We start from the raw sequence: 18,409 nt of genomic DNA on the forward strand, positions 1-18,409 counted from the left end.
AACCTCAGAGTCAGCAGTTTCAAACTACCAGCTGTTTGGCAGGAGAAAGATGAGGCTTTCTGGTCCCATAAAGATTTATAGCCTCTGAAATCTTGTACAGAGTCAGAACCGACTCCACGGCACATAACAACAACAACAAAGCGTGACCAGCATGGACTGGAGCACAGCCAGATCTGTGTCTGCCACGTGGCAGCCGGTGACCCAGGGCCCAACTGGCTCCCAGACCCAGCCCCCTTCACAAGGGAGATGCAGCTATTCTAAGATAAACATCCCTGGGCTGCCCAGGAAGCCAATGTTCAGTGTATAACTGATTGGAATACCTTAAAAGGGGCTAGAAGGTGCTCAGTGAAAGAGGAGCCTTTGTATTGCATAAGATCATTGATGGGAATCCTGAACCCCATCCAGAATCTTCTGAGGTGGGAAATTTCCACTTGAAAGGACAAGTAGACCAGCCAGGAACGGCTAGAAGAACAGAAGATATTTCGTGAAAGAAAGACCAGCATGAAAAATCAGAAACAGTAACGGTTGTCTGAGTGACTACTACAAGAACAAGTAAGCTGTTCACCCAGGAGCCAAGGCAAATGGTCGGGTCCCCTCAGAGCAAACTCCCTTCCAAAACTAAGACTCAAGGGGAATACACAAGCAGGCATGTGGTCTGGCTGGTGACCATGCTGGTCACCAATAAGGGAAAGTGGGGGAAAAACAGCAATGAAGTTGTGAGCTAAGTGTGACCATGTTCAATAGACTCCTGTGAATCCAGATTGAAACCTGGTTGGCCAGCAGTATGGCAAGACCTGGGGACTCCAGAGCCCAGAGGCAGTGACATGGCCACAGAGGACTAGAGTGGAGAGTGAAGCATCCAGCTGATCTGAAGTGAGGGGAGATGCACAGGAACTCCCATACTTGCAGATAATACCCACTTGACCTGGCTTTAATGGCTGGATGATCAGAACTCAACTAGAAGAAGAAAGAAGAGGCCCATTATAATTTGATGAACTTTACCTATCCTTATGGATGTAGTAGCTCAAAAAAGGGAACAAATCTTTACAGAGAGGATCATTCCCACCTCCTCGGTACTCAGGGTTGACAGGGGTGGGCAATTTAGACACTGGCTACCCAAAATGCGGTGGCTACAAAGGCAAGAATTTACTGGCTTACAAGTTTTCAAGAGGGAGCCTAGTTCCAGAGGGGTGGGGGAAGGTACAATCTCCACTGAGTGGTTTCTAATCTGTTGGGACAGGGCTGATGAAAGGAGATGGGGATAAGACTCTTGTGGTACAATAGTGAATAATTGCTATCAGGACTGACTGTGAGGTTTGGAAATGTAAAGGTAGATGTTTTGTAACAAAAGGAGGGGAGTGATTGATTTTACTGTCCTGGAGCAGAGGTCCCTGGGACCATCAAGGGAGAAGAGCAGAGTACGGGACCGTACCCAGAGAAACAGTGACACCAGAAATGGAGGCAGAGATGATAAAGTGCAGAGATGGAGCGGCTGGGGACTCTGGACTCAGGGAGGGAGAGGGGTTGTATGCTAACAGCCAGTGGGGGCAGGCCTGTGGGGCGTACCCTTTGGTTGTTTGATAGTGCATGGAGGGTATTGTAATCATTGCAGTGAAATGAAATACGAAAGGATGAATGTAAAGATGATGTTCTCCCATGTAACTGACGTAATTCATAATAAAAACGATGGAAAAATATTTGGGGGCGGGGAGAGGGCTCTCTGTAAATTTGTGTGTTGCTGTTGTTAGTTTCTGTCCAGTCAGTGCCAACTCATAGCGTCGCTGTGCACAACAGAAGGAAACACTTCCTGGACCTGTGCCCTCCTCACAATTGTTGTTATGTTTGAGTCCAGTGTTGCTGACACGGTGTCAATCCATCTCATTAAGGTTCTTCCTCTGTTTTGTTGAGCGTCCATTTTACCAAGAATGATGTCCTTCTCCAGGGACTGGACCCTTCTGATAACATGTCCAAAGTGCTTAAAGACAAAGTCTTGACATCCTTGCTTCAAAGGAGCATTCTGGCTCTACTTCTCCCAAAGGATATCTGGGTACACTCCCCAAATTATCCGCCTGGGCCAACTGACTCTTTTATTTTTAACTTTTTATTCTGAATTGAGTGAAGGTTTAGAGAGCAGATCAGCAGTTTTGCATTCAACAAATCATGTGAAATTAGTTAAACTTTGCTTCAGTACACTAATTTCAATCCCCTGCATGTTCAAACAGTAAGCAGCATTTACCTCTATTCACTTTAATTATTGCATTCCTCTCTGCGTCTCTTGCTACCTTCATCTTTCCTCTGCTAACCTTCCTCTTGTATATTGCCTGCTCTGACAAACATATTAACATGTATCTACCCTACAGCCCGTGAATAATTTTCCCTCCCCACTACCCACCCCACAACCATCATAATTTCTTTTATTAAAAAAAAACCTTTTCTTAACTTTTTCCATTTGTCTTATATATTTGCCCTTTTGTGATTGACTAATTTCACTCAGCATACTGACCTTTAGGTTCATCCATGTTGTGAGGTGTTTCCCAGATTAATCTTTATTCTTAAATGCTGCATTTAAGAATTCCACTGTGTCCCAAAGTTTGTTCACTCTTCTGTTGATGGGAATTTAGGCTGTCTCCATCTTTTTGATGTGTCTCTTGCAGTCAGCATATTGAAGGGTCCTGTTTTCTCATCCATTTTCCTACTCTTTGTTGCTTGACTGGTACTTTTAATCCATCTACATTCAGTGTAATTATAGATAGGTGTGAACTGACTGCTGTCGTTTTACAATGGTTTTGTTTGTTTGTTTGTTTGTTTGTTTTGTGTGGCGCTGCTGGTTTCTTTGTTCTACATTAATTTTCTGTGCTGGGTTCATTTTGCTTGTGGGTTCTCTTTTCATTTTCAGTTTGGGTTGTGTTCATGTTTACAAAATCTTTCTGATGTTCCTCTTTTTTTATTTTGATGTGCAGGTGTATTAATTTTCTTTGAGGTTACCCTGTAATTTATAATTTTTTTTCCCTATTTAAAAGTCTGTTTAATCTGCTTGACTTCCTTGCCATTTGGAACTTCTGTATCTATTCTATTCCTTATTTTTACTTTGTTAGCTTCATTATACATTGATAGCTCTGGTTCCCTATTTCCAGTGTTGTAGGTTTGTTTTACTTTAAATACTTCTATAGATCTGGTAGCGTAGTGGTTACGAATCGGGCTGTGAACCGGAAGATCAGCAGTTCGAAACTACCAGCTGTTCTACAGGAGAAAGATGAGGCTTTCTGCTCCTGTAAAGATTTACAGCCACAGAAACCCTGTTCAGGGTCGCTATGGGTCGGAACTGACTCGACGGCACATAACAACAACAACAACAACCTATCTGATTAGAGTTCTGGGTGGTGTGCTTGTTGTCATGGATGTTAATCTCAGGTCGTTGTTTGCTGTTGTTGGTTCTCAGTCCTAAGAACCCCCTTTCGGATTTTTTGTTAAATTGGTCTGGTCAATACAAATTCCTTTCATTCCTGCTTATCAGGAAATATTCCAGTTTTGCTGCCATATTTGAGGGACAGCTTTGCTGGGTACATAATTCTTGGTTGGTAATTTTTTTCTTGTAGAGTTTTTGCATATGTCATCTCATTGTCTTCTTCCTGTATGGTTTCTGCTGAGAAATCAGAGCTTAATCTTATTGGTTCTCCTTTTCATTTTTTCATGAGCTTTTTTCAGGATTCTTTCTTTGTCTTTGGTTTTGGAAAGTTTGGGTTTTGAAAGTGTGATATGTCTTGGGGATCTTCTTTTTGGGGTTTACCCTGTTTGGGGTTCACTCAGCTTCTTGAATGCTTATCTTCTCAACTTTCATGTTAGGGAAGTTTTTGTCCAACAACTATTGAACAATTTTCTCTATGCTTTTTTAAAAATGTTTGTATTGTGACGTTTACATGGGAGAAGATCAGCTTTACACTCATCCTATTGTATTTCGTATGCTTTTTATTATCTCTTCCTGTTCTGGAATTCTGATCACCCATAAATTGTTCCTCTTCATAGTGTCCCACATAAGTCTTAGGGTTTCTTTTTTCCATTATTTTATTCTGATTGTTCCTCTAGCATTCTAGCATTAAGAGATTTATATCTTCAAGCTCACTAATCTGGACTTTCATTGCTTCAAATCTACCCCTTTGTCCTTTCAGTGTATTGCCCATTTCTGACATCTTAGTATTAAATTTCTGGATTTCTAATTGCAGGTTTTGTATTGTATCAAAATTTGCATTTGTTTTGTTTGTTCTTGTAGTGTTTTCCTGATTTCTTCTAAAGTTTTTCTGTGTTCACCTTGCTTACCTCAATCTTGCTGCCAATTCTTTGAAGATACCTAAATAGCATTCTTCTGAATTCTTTTTAAGTGAATTCCATTACCTTCTCTTTCTCAGAATTGTGTTTTGGCTTTACATCTTGGTCATTTGTTTGAGCCATTCTCTCTTGTTTCTTCGTGTGAGCTACAATTGTTTGTGATCTCTGGGGCATTGCACCCACGCCAACTTGCATCTTCTTGAATATCACCATGGTTAGAACAGCCCTTCAAAGAAACACTACATACTCTCTAGTCTAGCATTTAAAAACAACCTATCCTCTTTAGGAGGTCCAGAGACAGAAAATGAACCTGGTGGTCACGCTCAACCATGGGGTATATTGCCCCCAAATATATCTCTCTCCATCATCATTTATTTAATTTTTACTATCTGCGGAAATCATTTTCATGTGCTGCTAAGACTATCGTAAATGCATACATTTGAGGCTCTTTCTCCAACATGCAAGTGTGAGAAAATGAGAGCCCTGAAGTCTCCTCCTGGCTTTGAAATGGGGAAAGTGTTCTCTTTCTGGATGTTTGATTTCTGAAACAGCATGGACCCAGATCTTCCCCTGGGCTTCTGTGGCAAAAGCAGAATCCCTCCAAAGGGCTACAGAACTCCAGCCCTACATGTTTAATGGCGTGTATCTAACAAAATTGCATTATAAATCCTCTCCTTGAGACTATTTCTCTTATGAAATGGAAAGTAGAAAGGAAAACAAAATTTTCACCACCCTGCCACAGGAATCCGCTGGGACCTGAAAGAGCCTCTCCTTTTCCTATTACACTGTACTTGGGAATAAGGTTAAGAAACCAGACAGTAAATCTGACTCATCCAAATCCAAGGCACTCTAAGGAATCACCTTTTCATTGCAGATAAGCATAAAAACAGTACTGGAAGAACACTGGGATCTTCAGGAGAAAACGCCAGGGGCTTTCTGTTAATAGATTGGTAGCTAAGCTGGAGTACTTAGAGAATAACCTTCATCTCTTAAAAAAAACACACAAGAAACTCTGAATGTAAATAATTAGAATGATGATTGTGTGGGGTTAGCTTCAATCTGAAGTTGTTTTTCTGTTCTTTCTTTGAAGAGTGATGTTCGATTCACGATTTATTAGGAGATAAAATATCATTCTCATTCAGCCTGATGAGGCTGAGGTGTGAGCCTTTGCTAACAAGCATGGAACCCTAACCTCTTTTAATTCCCAAATTATTGTTGTTGTTAAGTGCTGTTGAGTCATCTCCGACTCATAGTGACCCTGTGTAGGGTTTCTGAGGAGCGGCTGGTGAGTTTGAGCCACCCACCTTGTGGTTTAAACTGAATTACCAAGTATACAATTTATCCATTTGAATTGTGCATGTTCCTCATTAGGAGTTATTTCTGAATTTCTAGAACATACCACAGTGATCCATAAATCACACATTCTGACATGCTTCATTCTCTTCATTCTTTTTACTACAATAAAAGGAAAACTAAATAGCCTTTTGAAAATAGTTTTCATTTCTTTACTTTGTCAAATGATGTTCTGTAAGAAACCAATCCTCCTCTTCAAGTTCAGATCGCAGCCCTTTAAAACCACAGCCCATTTCCAACATATTCACTGTGTGCCTAAGGTGGTTGCTGCAAGCATTTCTCCAGAGAGAACAGAAGATGGATGGTTAATTATGCAAGGGTGTTAATGAGGTATGGCCAGAAACTCCCCTCCTCCATCAGTAGAAGTCCAAACGTCAAAGGAGCTGGATCTATAGCCCCAAGTTGATTTTATTTCTATTGGTTTACAGAGGTGTCCCTACAGAAGAGAATCATAGAAACCGTCTCTATTTTGCTCGGTAGTTTTTTATTTGCTTGTTTTTAAATATAGTCTTTCTTAAAGACAGAATCATAAGAAATAGGCTTACCTAAAACTCTGTTAAAAAGTGAATTTTAAGGAAATGTAATGAGTACCTAGGAAAATTATGGAGACACCTAATGTCAGCTCCTGTAGCGTTGACTCTGACTCTATGGAGAAAGAGGAGAACTGTGATTCACAAGGTTTCAATGGCTGCTTTTTCAGAAGTCTTTCTTCCAAGGTGCCTCTAAATAGATTCAAACCTCCACATTTTTATTTAGCAGCCAAATGTGATCATTTTGAGGGCCCCCTGGAAATTCCATGTTGTTGTGGCCCATGGAACTCTATAGGACAGAGTTGTTCTTGTTGTGGTTATGTGCTGTGGAGTCGGTTCTGACTCATAGCGACCCCATACAGGGGTTCCGAGGCTGTAAATCTTTACGGGAGCAGAAAGTCTCATCTTTCTCCCGTGGAACGGCTGGTAGTTTCGAACTGCTGACCTTGAGGTTCACAGCACTATTCATAACCTCTACGCTACCAGAGCTCCTTTAGGACAGAGTAGAATTACCCTACAGGGTGAAACGTTCACAGGAGAAGATTGCCAGGTCTTTTCTCATTCAGAGAAGCTGGGTGGATTCAACCCACCTAATGTTTGGAGTCCTGGTGTGGCGCTGTGGGCTAATACATCAGACTGCAAAGTCATCTGAACTGCAAGGTCGGTGGTTCAAGCTCACCAGCTTCTCCTTGGAAACCCTATACAGGGTCGCTATGGGTGGGAAGTGACTCAATGGCACTTAACAACAACAACAACAACAATAACCACAACAACAACCTTTTTGGTTGGAGTCCTGGTGTGGTGCTGTAGGATAAAACACTGGACTGTAAAGTCGGTTGAACCACAAGTTCAGTGGTTCAAACTTACCAGGTGCTCCTTGGAAACCCTACACATACGTCACTATGAGGCAGAATCAACTCAATTGCACTAAACAATAACAACTTTTTGGTTAGCCGTCCAGGACTTACCCAGACAGGAGAAAGATGAGGCTTTCTGCTCCTGCAAAGATTTACAACCTCAGAAACTCTACACAGGGTTGTTGTGAGTTGCAACCAACTAGATGACCCCTACCAACAATAACATTGAAGCATCGCTCCACAAGGGGTCTTTGGACCTTGTTGTTGTTGTTGTTGTTGTTGTGTGCTATCAGTCGATTCCGACTCATAGCAATTCTGTATAGGGGTGTCAAGGAGTAGCTGGTGGGTTTGAACCACCAACCTTGCTGTTAGCAGTCCAGTGCTTATCTTACAGAGTCACACCAGGACTGTTTTAGGCGCTATCAAGTAAGTTATGAATCACAGTGACCTTATGCACAACAGTACAAAACACTGCCGGATCCTGCTTTAGCCTCACGGTTTTCCTGTGTTTGATCCCACTGCGGCTATAATATCAATCCGTCTCACTGAGGCTCCTCCTCTTTTTCACTGATTCTAGACTTTACCTAATCTGATATCCTTTCCCAGGGACTAATCCCTTCTGATTACATGTTTAAATACACGAGATGAAGTTTTGTCCTACTTACTTGCTTTTAAGGAGCATTCTGGCTATACTTCTTCCAATACAGACTTGTTAGTTCTGAGCAAACCCAAACCAACCCCATTGCCATTAAGTAGACCCTAGCTCACAGAGACCGTATAAGACGGAATAGAAAAGCTCCCGAGACTTTCCAAGACCAAGTTTTCATGGCCGCAGACAGCCCCATCTTCTTCTGCAGAGCTGATGGTGAGTTTGAACTGCTGACCTGCGGCTAGTAGTCTAGTACTTATCCTACAGCATCACCAGTGGTCCTAGTCCTTCTGGCAGTCTAGAGTAATTTCAATATTTTGTGGCCAACACTCTAATTTAAATGCATAAACTCTTCTCTGGTCTTTCTTATTCCCTGTCCAGCTTTCGCATGCATATGACATAACTGAAAATACTAAGGCACACCTTAGTCCTCAAAGTGACACCTTGCTTTTAAACACTTTATAGACATGCTCTCTAAGGGATTTGCCCAATGACTGTTGCTTCCATGGGCGGTGATTGTGAGCCCAAGTACAATGAAATCTGGGACAACTTGAATGTCTTTGCCATTAGTCATGATGTTGGGTATTAGTACAGGTGTGAGGATTTTTGTTTCCTTTATGGTGAGGCATAATTCATACTGAAGGCTCTTTAATTCATACTGAAAGTCCTTTTTCTTCTAGAAACCCCATAAAACCAAAACCAAACTCACCACCTTTGAGTCGAGTCTGGGTTATAGCTACCTTACAGGACAGAAAAGAACAGCTTAGGGTTTCCAGGATGGTAAATCTTTACAAGAACAGACTGTCCCATCTTTCTCTCACAGAGCAGCTACTGGGGTTGAACCACTGACCTTGTGGTTAGCAGCCCACTGATTAACCCATTGTGGTTCCAGGGCTAAAACTCACTATGGAAACCTATTGTGGCTATTGTTAAATGCTTTCAAGTCATTTCCAACTCATAGAGACTCTGTATAGGGTTTCTGAGCAGCAGCTGGTGAGACTGAATCTCTGACCTTGTGGTTCAGACTAACCTTATGGTTGAGTGCTTAACCTACAGCGCCACACCAGGACTCCATGTTGCTGATTGTTGTTAAGTGCTGCTAAGTATAGGGTGTCCAAGGAGTGGCTGGTGAGTTTGAATCACCAACAATGTGGTTCAAACTGACCTTGAGGTTGAGTGCTGAGTCTATGGTGCCATACCAGGACTCCGTGTTGCTGGTTTTTGATGGTAAAGTGTTTTCCCTTGATCACAAATGCTTAATGTATGTACGGTCTTTGGACCATCCATAATGATATTGTCCAATGATCTGCATTCCGTTCGCTCATTTCTCTTTGGAATGGGCACAAATATGGATCTCTTCCAATCAGTTGTCAGCTGCTCTTGGAAACTATATAATGTCACTATGGGCTGGAATCAACTCGATGGCACGTAACAACAGCATTATCGTATTGAGTCCTGGTGTGGTGCTGTAGTTTAAGTACTAGACTGCTAACTCAAGGTTGACAGTTCCAATACACCAACCACTCCCCAGAAACCTTATACAGGGTTGCTGTGAGTTAGAACCGACTTGGGACACTTAACAACTATTGTATGCTGTATCCTGGTGGTCCGGGTGTGGTGCTGTAGGATAAGTACTGGACTGTTAACGGCAAGATTGATGGTTCAAATCCACCAGTCATTCCTCGCAAACGCTATATAGGGTTGGAACTGACTTGACCACATTTAATAATAACAACAACATCGTATGCTGTGTGTGCCCATACATTGTCAGTGGACATTTATAAAGAACATCCTCTGTGTATGGTACTCTGTTAAGCAGTGCAGCTACCAAGAGGAAAAGGACATTGTCCCTACTTTTAAGTACTTTTCCTTTCTGAGGAGATAGAAGCATGACTCAAACAGGAATACAATGTGATGTCAGGGCTGACAATGATTACATGGTGAGAGATAAAAGTTGGAGTGTATACAGGGTGGTCGTGAACTTTTCCAAGAGCTTGTTGTGTTGTGTGCTTATGAGTGACTCATAATAGCTCCACATGACAGAGCAGAACTGCTTTATAAGGTCTCCTAGGCTGTCATCTTTCATAGGGCAGATTGCTAGCTCTTTCTCCTGCAGAGAAGCTGTGTGGTTTAAATTGCTAACCTTTTAGTTAGCAGTGATGTGCTTAGCTATCTTCAAGAGCAGAAGCCAGCAAGCCAAATTTGATGGAACTGAGGCAGAGATCATGCATGGAAAGGGCTAAGGAGAAAAATTGCGGTAGGGAAGGGGGTAGAAGGAACGTCTGGGGGTGGGTGAGGTTATCATTTTAGGTAGGGTAATCTTGGAATACTTCACTGAGAAGGTGAGTTAGAAATATAAGGAGGTAATTTCTGTTCCTTTGATAAACACATTTGGTTGATCTTGATGGCACAGAAATGTCTTCATTTTCACAAGAGATCCCTCACATTTCTCTCAAAACATTTCTTGGACTACCTTTCAGTTTTCTTATTTTGATAAGTGTGTGTACAGCGAACTATTTCTCTTCCATAAGCAGAGAATCAATAGATCGTGTGGGGAAGCACAAGGCAATTGATAATGGCTTTGGTTGGGGAGAGCTGAGAAAGTAAAAAATCTGGAGAGTAAGGAGACATACCTCAAGATGGAGTCCCTAACCTGGCCATGGAGGCGCTGGGAGGCAGATCTTGATGTACCTGAGAAATAGATGGATCTGAATGTGGAATTCAGGACTTTTAACTGATTCACTACATCTGCGGTGAACATGTAAATTCTTAGCAAGAGTGGAATCCTCTGATTTTTTATTTAAAAAAAAATTTTTTTTTTAAGTAGCACATCTATTTCTTATCTCACCGGTGATGTGGCTCAGGGGTCTGGGCAGTGCTGAGCAAGATCCTCTGGCTAGACTGGGAAGAGTCCATTGCCAAGTTCATGCTGGTTATTGGCAGAACCTAAGTCCTTGCAATTGCAGGATGCATGGCAGATTGTTTCTTCAAAGTCAATAAGGAGAGAAAGACCCCAGAGTGAGTTTGCTACCAACAGGGAATTTCATATAGGGCTGTTGTTGTATACCGTCTAGTTGGTTCCAACTCACAGCGACCCTGTATGGGGTTTCCAAGGAGTGGCTGATGAGTTTGAACTGCTGACCTTTTGGTTACCAGTTCAGTGCTCATCCTACAGCACTACATGAGAACTTTTTATAGCAGGATTTGCCTTGAGGGCTGACAGTTTGCAAACTCTGCTTTACTTAGTTCAAGGGCAGTTTCTTTATGCTTTCTTTCCGTTGTGTATTTGCTTGCTTATTCAACATTCACTTTGAGCTTGCTAAGTGCCAAACAACTGTACTAGAGATACTTTTGTAATGAAAACACACCTTCTAGAAACATGAGCTATTTGACCATCATTTGTGCTGCACACAGAATTAGAGATTTTTTTGGAGCTAGAAGGCACCATTGAGAGAGAAATTTATTTTGATGATCCTATCGCACAAATGAACACTTTATTTTATTAGTGTCTTACACATTTGGTTTGTTTATTGTTTAATTTGTGCAAATGTTGTCTGTCTAAAACAGCTTTATTCTCCTTGTAAGGAGTGATACCTGGTACATTTCTTTTGTATGTTTTTGGCAGTTAGCTCTGTGTTTGACATGTGGAAGATGCTCAATAAATATTTTTTCAGTTGACCATTGGATTATGGAGACAGATTCTTAATTTTAGAAAGGATTTTAGATACAGACCAATGTGTGGCCCATCAGAAGTTGTTCATTCCTTGGAGGGTAAAAGTGTGAGCAGATCATCATAGGGGTAAGAAATGGATTCTTGAATCCATTATTCTGTGGAAGATACTTCAAAAACCAAGCATCTGTGCCAGGAAACATTCACTGACATGATGTTGCAGAAAACTGTTATATTCTCTTTTTAAAAAGGAGTGCCTTCTGCTCCTGTAAATATTTATAGCTGTGAAAACCATGAGTCGGAACCGACTCTATGGCACATAAACCCCACCCCACCCCCACCTTTAAAAAGTACACATGGTCACAGGTGTGAATTCATTTGCTCTTCATGCATTTTATCATATGGCCATAGTGTTTGCTCGATTAACAAGGAAACAAAGTATATTCTGTGGTACTCTGAGTCACTCTTAAAAGTGACATTCTTTCTTGGTAATCACTGCATCAATCACAAACATAGATAAGTTATCTGAATTCCATTAATTATTATATTATTATTTTGGAAGAGTTACCAAGCAGACATCCTGGTTCTGTCTCTTTCTCAATGTTTTCATTCTTGAACAGGAATGGCTGAATTAAAGCCCTAATACCATGATTTTGTAAATGCTAATTAACAGTCTAGTGAATCCAATTAGTTTTGTCAGATGATTGGCTGAAGTTTCAGTCTTTGAAGTCTTTTGGAATTTAAATTTTCTGCATGTGCCATGGTGATTCCAAACTTGAAGGGGTAAGTGCTAGTTTACTGAATTTGAAATGATGTCATTTAAAGAATATATATGTTCCTCGTATACTACTTTCACTTTTTTTCTCAGGAACATGTTAATTAGTAGAGAGGCCTAGTTACACTGAACAAACAGGCTTTCTACTGACCTAGATCCTGATTGTTTTATTTTATTTTCTCTCCCAAATCCCCAAATGAGGTGCAGCATCTCATTTTCATGAGGGTCTGGGGATCAGGAAAGATAAAGCAATCTCACGTTAACATCAAATCCTCATGATTTGTTAAATATTAAATTCCTCTCAAATCAGGTTTTGGATTAAATGATGAAAAGGGTTTCTTACAATAAAAACAAAATTGCACTCAGTTTTGCTGATTGGTGGCTTCAGAGCTTCAATCCCTATATAGCATATTCTTAGTGTGGAGTGGCTCATCGAGAGAAGGTCGGGCTTTGTGACAGAAGGTGACTGACTGATTTTCTTTCCTCACCTATGAACAAGGAAGGAGTACTCCCCAATCAGCATTCTACTATTGATTATGTCTCACAGCATGCTGCAGAAATCACCCTTTCCTCTCACAAACTATAAACAGACTTTGTTCTTGTAGTTGCTAACTGCCAGTGAGTTGGCTTCGACTCATGGTGACCTCATGTACAAGGGGGCTTCAAAAAGATCATGGAAAATAAAATGAAAAGATCATGGATTCTTTTGCCATGAACTTTTGGAAGCCGCCTCATGCAACAAAACATTGCCCGATCCTGCACTGGCTATGTGATCATCAGCTTGTTTGAACCCATTGTTGTGGTATTGGGTCCCTCCATTTCAGTGAAGCGTGTTAGAATGTACATGCACAAGGACTGTAAGTCGCAGTGGGAGCCCTAAGTCCGTTTTGAATCTTGACATAAAATCAGATTCCATTTGACTTCTTTGAGTTCTTTCTGACCATTAACCAGCAATGTGGCTGTTCTGCTCTCAGGCATGGTATATTTGAAAGTAGAGCACAACCCCAGGGTGAGTCCTCAGATTTGCCTAAAGTAGCAGAGGACTTGCCTTTGTGTGTCCTTAATGATATACTGAAAATAGACACACGTTAGCTACACTTGTAAATTAAAAGCTGAGGCCCTGGTGGCTGTCACTCAAACCCACAAGTCATACTCCAGCCTCTGTGTTCACTGCCAGGTGTTCAAAGCCCCAAAATCAATCCTGTAATTTTTTATACTCCGAAGTTGTGCATGTATCTGAATGACGGTCCTTTTCTACTTCTGCAGTCCCGCTTCTGACAGTGATGAATTGACCTGCCACCAATCTACACTCACAATTTTGTGATGATTTCCTTTATCTTCCATCATATGTTAGTCTTGCAGTCATGACCCTGTGGATTCCATTTCCGTTTCTGTACTGTGTACACGGAGTCCTGGTGTGGCGCTGTGGGTTAATGCACTGGACTACAAAATCAGTTGGAACTGCAAGGTTGGCGGTTTAAGCTCACCAGTTGCTCCTCGGAAACCCTATACAGGGTTGCCAGGAGTTGGAACCGACTCAATGACACTTAACAACAACATGTGATGTGTACATGCTGATGTTTTCCCTCATTCGGGGATGATTGTCTGTCTTGTTCACGCTTAATAAAAGGGTCTCCATAAAATGTTTGAATCTGGAATCTTTGTTCCCCTAAAACAGAGAAGGTTTCTTGTTTTCTTTTGTTTTTTGCTGACTGTCTACTTTAACAATGGAGTCCTGGTGTGGTGTTGTAGGATGAGCACTGGGTTGATGGTTAAAGCCCACTAGACACTCCCCAGGGGTCACTATGAGTTAGAACTGACTCAGCACTTAGTAGCAACAACTTTCACAAACATGATGTCCTTTTCTAGTACTCCAACTTTCTTAATGAAATATTAAAGTAAGCAAGATGAACTCTTGCTATCCTAACTTCTATGGAACATTCTGGTTGTGTATTTTCTAAGACTGATTAGTTTGTTCTTTGGCAGTCCATGACATAGTCAATATTCTGTGTCCACACCAGAGTTTGAATGCATCAGTTCCTCATTGCCCAACTTTCACATGCTTATGAGACAGCTGAGAAATCGTGGTTTGGATCAGGCATACCGTAATCATCAAGGTCACATGTTTAGCGATCTTTGAGATACTGAGCAGACTCGTCTAATGACTGACGACTCTTTAGTTGTCTCTTTAAGTATCTTTAACTCTTCTAGACATTTCTAAATTAAGACTGATGCCTCAGTCGCTTAGCAACTATAAAGGTCCTCCCTACCCCGGTATGACACTGTAGGATAAGCACTCGACTGCTAACCTCAGATTGGAAGTTCAGTCCCACTAATTGCTCCTTGGATACCCTATATAGGGTTCTTGTAAGTGTGAACTGATTTGAAGGCACATGACAACAACAACCCTCTTCCCATCAAGGCAGTTGGGACACACAAATGGTCACATGCTTGATGCTTAACTCAAAGGCTGGCAGTTAGAACCCACCCAATGGCGCCCTGGAAGACACCAGCCAATCTGCTCCTGAAAAGTTACAACCTTGAAAATCATATGGTATATTTCTCTGCAAACAGAATCATCACAAGGTGAAAATGACTTGATGACAACTAACAATGACAACCCTACTACCCCTAAAGTAACAATGAAGAAACCATTCATAATTGTTCTATCCTGGCTTAAGGGCTACCAGCTATGTCTTGGAATTGTGTAATTTGAGAAGCATGGACACCTAGAGAAATAGTGCAGTATCTCCAGGCTAGTAATGGTAGGGAAAAGTTACTATCTCATCACCTAAAGGGGTGAGGTATGGGGACAGTGAGTGAGCTATGGGAAAGAGCATACTTAGTGGAGCTGTGACCTTTAAGCCAGTCTCTGGCACACACATAAGAAAGAAACTCTGGAAATGAATATTGTGATCTCATTCTCCTCATGAAGTTCCTGAAGATGACTTCCATTGGCCAAACTCAACTGTCAGCCTGAAGACAAGGGTGGCCATGATGCAATACATATAGTTAGCCTTCCAGAAACAGAAATTTGTGGAGAAGAGTGGAGCATGAATCTAGGGGTGCAAAGAAAAGACATCCAGTCCAATGGTTTGGGAGAGTCTAGAGTGGAGGAGGGGAACCTGGGACCCTGAAGAAAAGTCCAGTTCCATTCCATCTGTTTTGCTTCCTCTCCTGCTATCTGAGTCTAGATCAGCAAGGCTCAAACAGCCTCAATGGACACCATTTTTCTGGGTATCTCACTGCTTGATACATGACACAAAAGCATAGTTCTCCTTAGGAACTTCTGTAACATAGCTAGAGGAATGGGTAAGACATGAGATCAGTCATTTCTACAGCTCCAGACTACCATTGCAGCATCCTGGTTTCCTACCTTTAGGTTTTTTTTTTATTTTGTTTAGTTTTATTCTCTCTCCTTTCCTTGTCCTTTGTTCTCAATTGCTAAGCCTCCCTGATTCGTGTGGTTTAATTTCCCTTACCTCCTTAAAGTCCTCTGGAATGTTTCTGAGACATCCATTGCTGAGTCAAACTCATAAGGGAAATTCATGAGGATGTGCTGCAAGGATCAGATTCCATTAAGTAATATCCTCTTTCTGTTTCATGTCTAGTTAATTTGTTTAAATCCAAGACAGAGGGAGTTAGGGTGATGGGTTTAGGTCACAGGAGGGAGAGCAGATCCATGATATAGCCATGGATTTGCATTTCTTAGAGCAGCTGGTAATTTAGTACATATTCCTACTCAAGGTAAAGGGGGATTATCATTTCACTTAAAATAAAGGAAGTAGGTTCCTTGGGGAAAGATGTAGTGGAGTGACCCAGATGTGTCCTCTTATCTCTCTGGAGTCTTCTGTATTCAAGTTCCTTCCTAGAGTTTTGTTTTTTTCTCATAAAAAGCTCTGGTGCACCAGGAAGCCTATTTCAGTATCAGCATGGTGTAGGGGCAGCTTTATAAATTGACACCTCATGGGGACATACTCTAGGTGTATTTTGCTTTCAGAAATTCTCATTAGGCAGGAGTGTGTAGAGGGATGACTATGGTTTTCTGTCTCCAGGTGGTGTTTTGTTTTTTGTAAGTTTGGGGAAAAAGTTGCCACATATACATACTTTCTTCCCATGATTTTTAAAAAAACCTAGCTCCCCTCTTCTCTGTTCTTTGGAATTTGGCTGCTGCTTACTTTTTTATTTAGTAATTTTTTTCAGTATTGTTTTCAAGTTATGGGAAATATGTGATCACAGAGACTTCATCTTTCCAGGTCCTGTTGTCTGCTCACCCAGTCACTTTAAATTCTCCCCTTCCCCTACTTGGCAATTATGTTTAAAAACACAAACTCTACCAACTTCTGAGACTCATGGCATGGTCAGGGCTTAGAAAACATGAAAGGACCAAATTTGTCAGCAAAGATCCTCCCCTATAGCCAACTTCCTTCTCTATGCCACCCTTTCCTTTCTTATAGTCTACAGAGACATAAACCATTCCTCCCATGCTCCTGGCTTCCCAGTTTGGTCCCAACTTAGTCTGTGAGAGCATGGATCTTCCTGCCCTGACCCTGGTCATTCATAAATTCTGTGCACAGCTAGAGGATTATTGAATTAGTCCTTCCAGAGTACACACAAAACATTTTAGTATTTTAACAATTGCCTTTTAGAAATAATGTTACAATTCAAAGGAGAATTCCGTTGGCTCCTTGGGTTCCACAATGGGCCACCAAGAGAGATACTTGGAAATCCCTTTCAAATCACCCCATGAACTGTGGCTGCTATACTGTCAACTCACAGACTGTGCTTGAAACAGATACTTCTTAGCACAGTTCTCACCCTCAGATGCACATTGGGATCATCTGGGAGCTTTGAAAATACTGATGCCTTGATTGATGAAATTGGTCTCTCTGGAGAGATTTTAAAAAGTCCTGAAGATGAGATCAATATGTGGTCAAGACGGAAAGACACTGCTCTAGGTCTGAGGAGGAAGATTTTCACTGACACATATGCACAGGAGACTCAATCATTAGGTTGTAGATGACAATGTTCACCAATAATCTTTCTTCTTGTGTATCTTGTGTGGTGCTGTGGGTCAATGCGCTGGGCTGCAAAGTTGGGTTTAAACACAAGGTCCGTGGTTCAAGCTCACCAGTCACTCCTCAGAAACCCTATACAGGGTCACTATGGCTTGGAACCAATTTGACGGCACTTAAGAAGAACAACATCCTTCAAGAGTAGGGAGCTATGTTTTGTATAGAGGACACAAAGAAGTACAACTTCATTATTCTAGTCAGCAAACTAGAATGGCTGAAGAACTTCATTAGGATATCAGGGAGTTTTATTAGGCACTGAGTGGCTTAAAACCTAGTAGAGGTGAAGATAGGCAGGCATACATGTTGTGATCATCCAAGACTATGTGACAATAGTGTGTGACTCAAGAACAAATAGGACTGACATAGCCACAGAGGACTAGAGTGGACAGTGATGCGTCCAGCTGATAAGAAGAGAGAGCATATGCACAAGAACACCCACACTTGCAGATAACACCCACTTGACATGGCTTCAATGATGGGATGACCAGAGATCAACTAGAAGAAGAAAGAAGAGGAAAAAAAGAGCAATTTGATGCAATTTGATGAACTTGATCTATGCCTATGGATGCAGTAGCTCAAAAGAGGGAACAAATCTTTACAGCAAGGATCATTCCCACCCCCTCCATACACAGAGTAGACAGGGATGGGCAACTTGGACATTGGTTACCCAAAATGGGAGGCTACAAAGGCAAGAAGTGACTGACTTACAAGCTTTCAAGAGGGAGGCTAGATCCACAGGGTGCAGAGGAAGGTAGAATCTCCACGGAGTAGTATCCACTCTGTCTGGACAGGGCTGATGAAGGGAGATAGTGAATGATTGTTATCAGGACTGACTGTAAGGGTTGGAAATGTAAAGGTAGACGTTTTGTAGCAAAAGGAGGGGAGTGGTTGGCTTTGCAGTCCAGGAACAGAGGTCCCTGGGACCATCAAGGGAGAAGAGTGGAATGCGGGACCCTACCCATAGAAGCAGTCATGCCAGAGATGGAGACAGAGATGATGATGTGGAGAGAGGGAATGACTGGGGACTCTGGACCCAGAGAGGGAGAGGGGCTGTGTGCTGACAACCAGGGGGGAAGGCTTTCAGGGTCTACCCTTTGGTTGGTTGATGATGCATGGAGGGGATTGTAACCATGGCAATGAAATGATATACAATAGGATGAATGTAAAGCCAATGTTC

At 41.7% G+C, this 18,409-nt stretch overlaps 1 protein-coding gene across 1 annotated transcript in view; it reads right to left on the reverse strand.

Annotated features, from left to right (window-relative positions):
- GPC6 (glypican 6) overlaps positions 1-18,409 on the reverse strand; it is a 1,623,644-nt gene that overhangs the window by 47,236 nt on the left and 1,557,999 nt on the right. Inside the window, 1 exon segment of the mRNA XM_006832006.1 lies at positions 4,346-4,367. Within this exon segment, the coding sequence (XP_006832069.1) occupies positions 4,346-4,367 (22 nt within the window).

The sequence above is a fragment of the Chrysochloris asiatica genome, unplaced genomic scaffold (assembly GCF_000296735.1).
Source record: "Chrysochloris asiatica unplaced genomic scaffold, ChrAsi1.0 scaffold00005, whole genome shotgun sequence".
Taxonomy (NCBI): Eukaryota; Metazoa; Chordata; class Mammalia; order Afrosoricida; family Chrysochloridae; genus Chrysochloris; species Chrysochloris asiatica.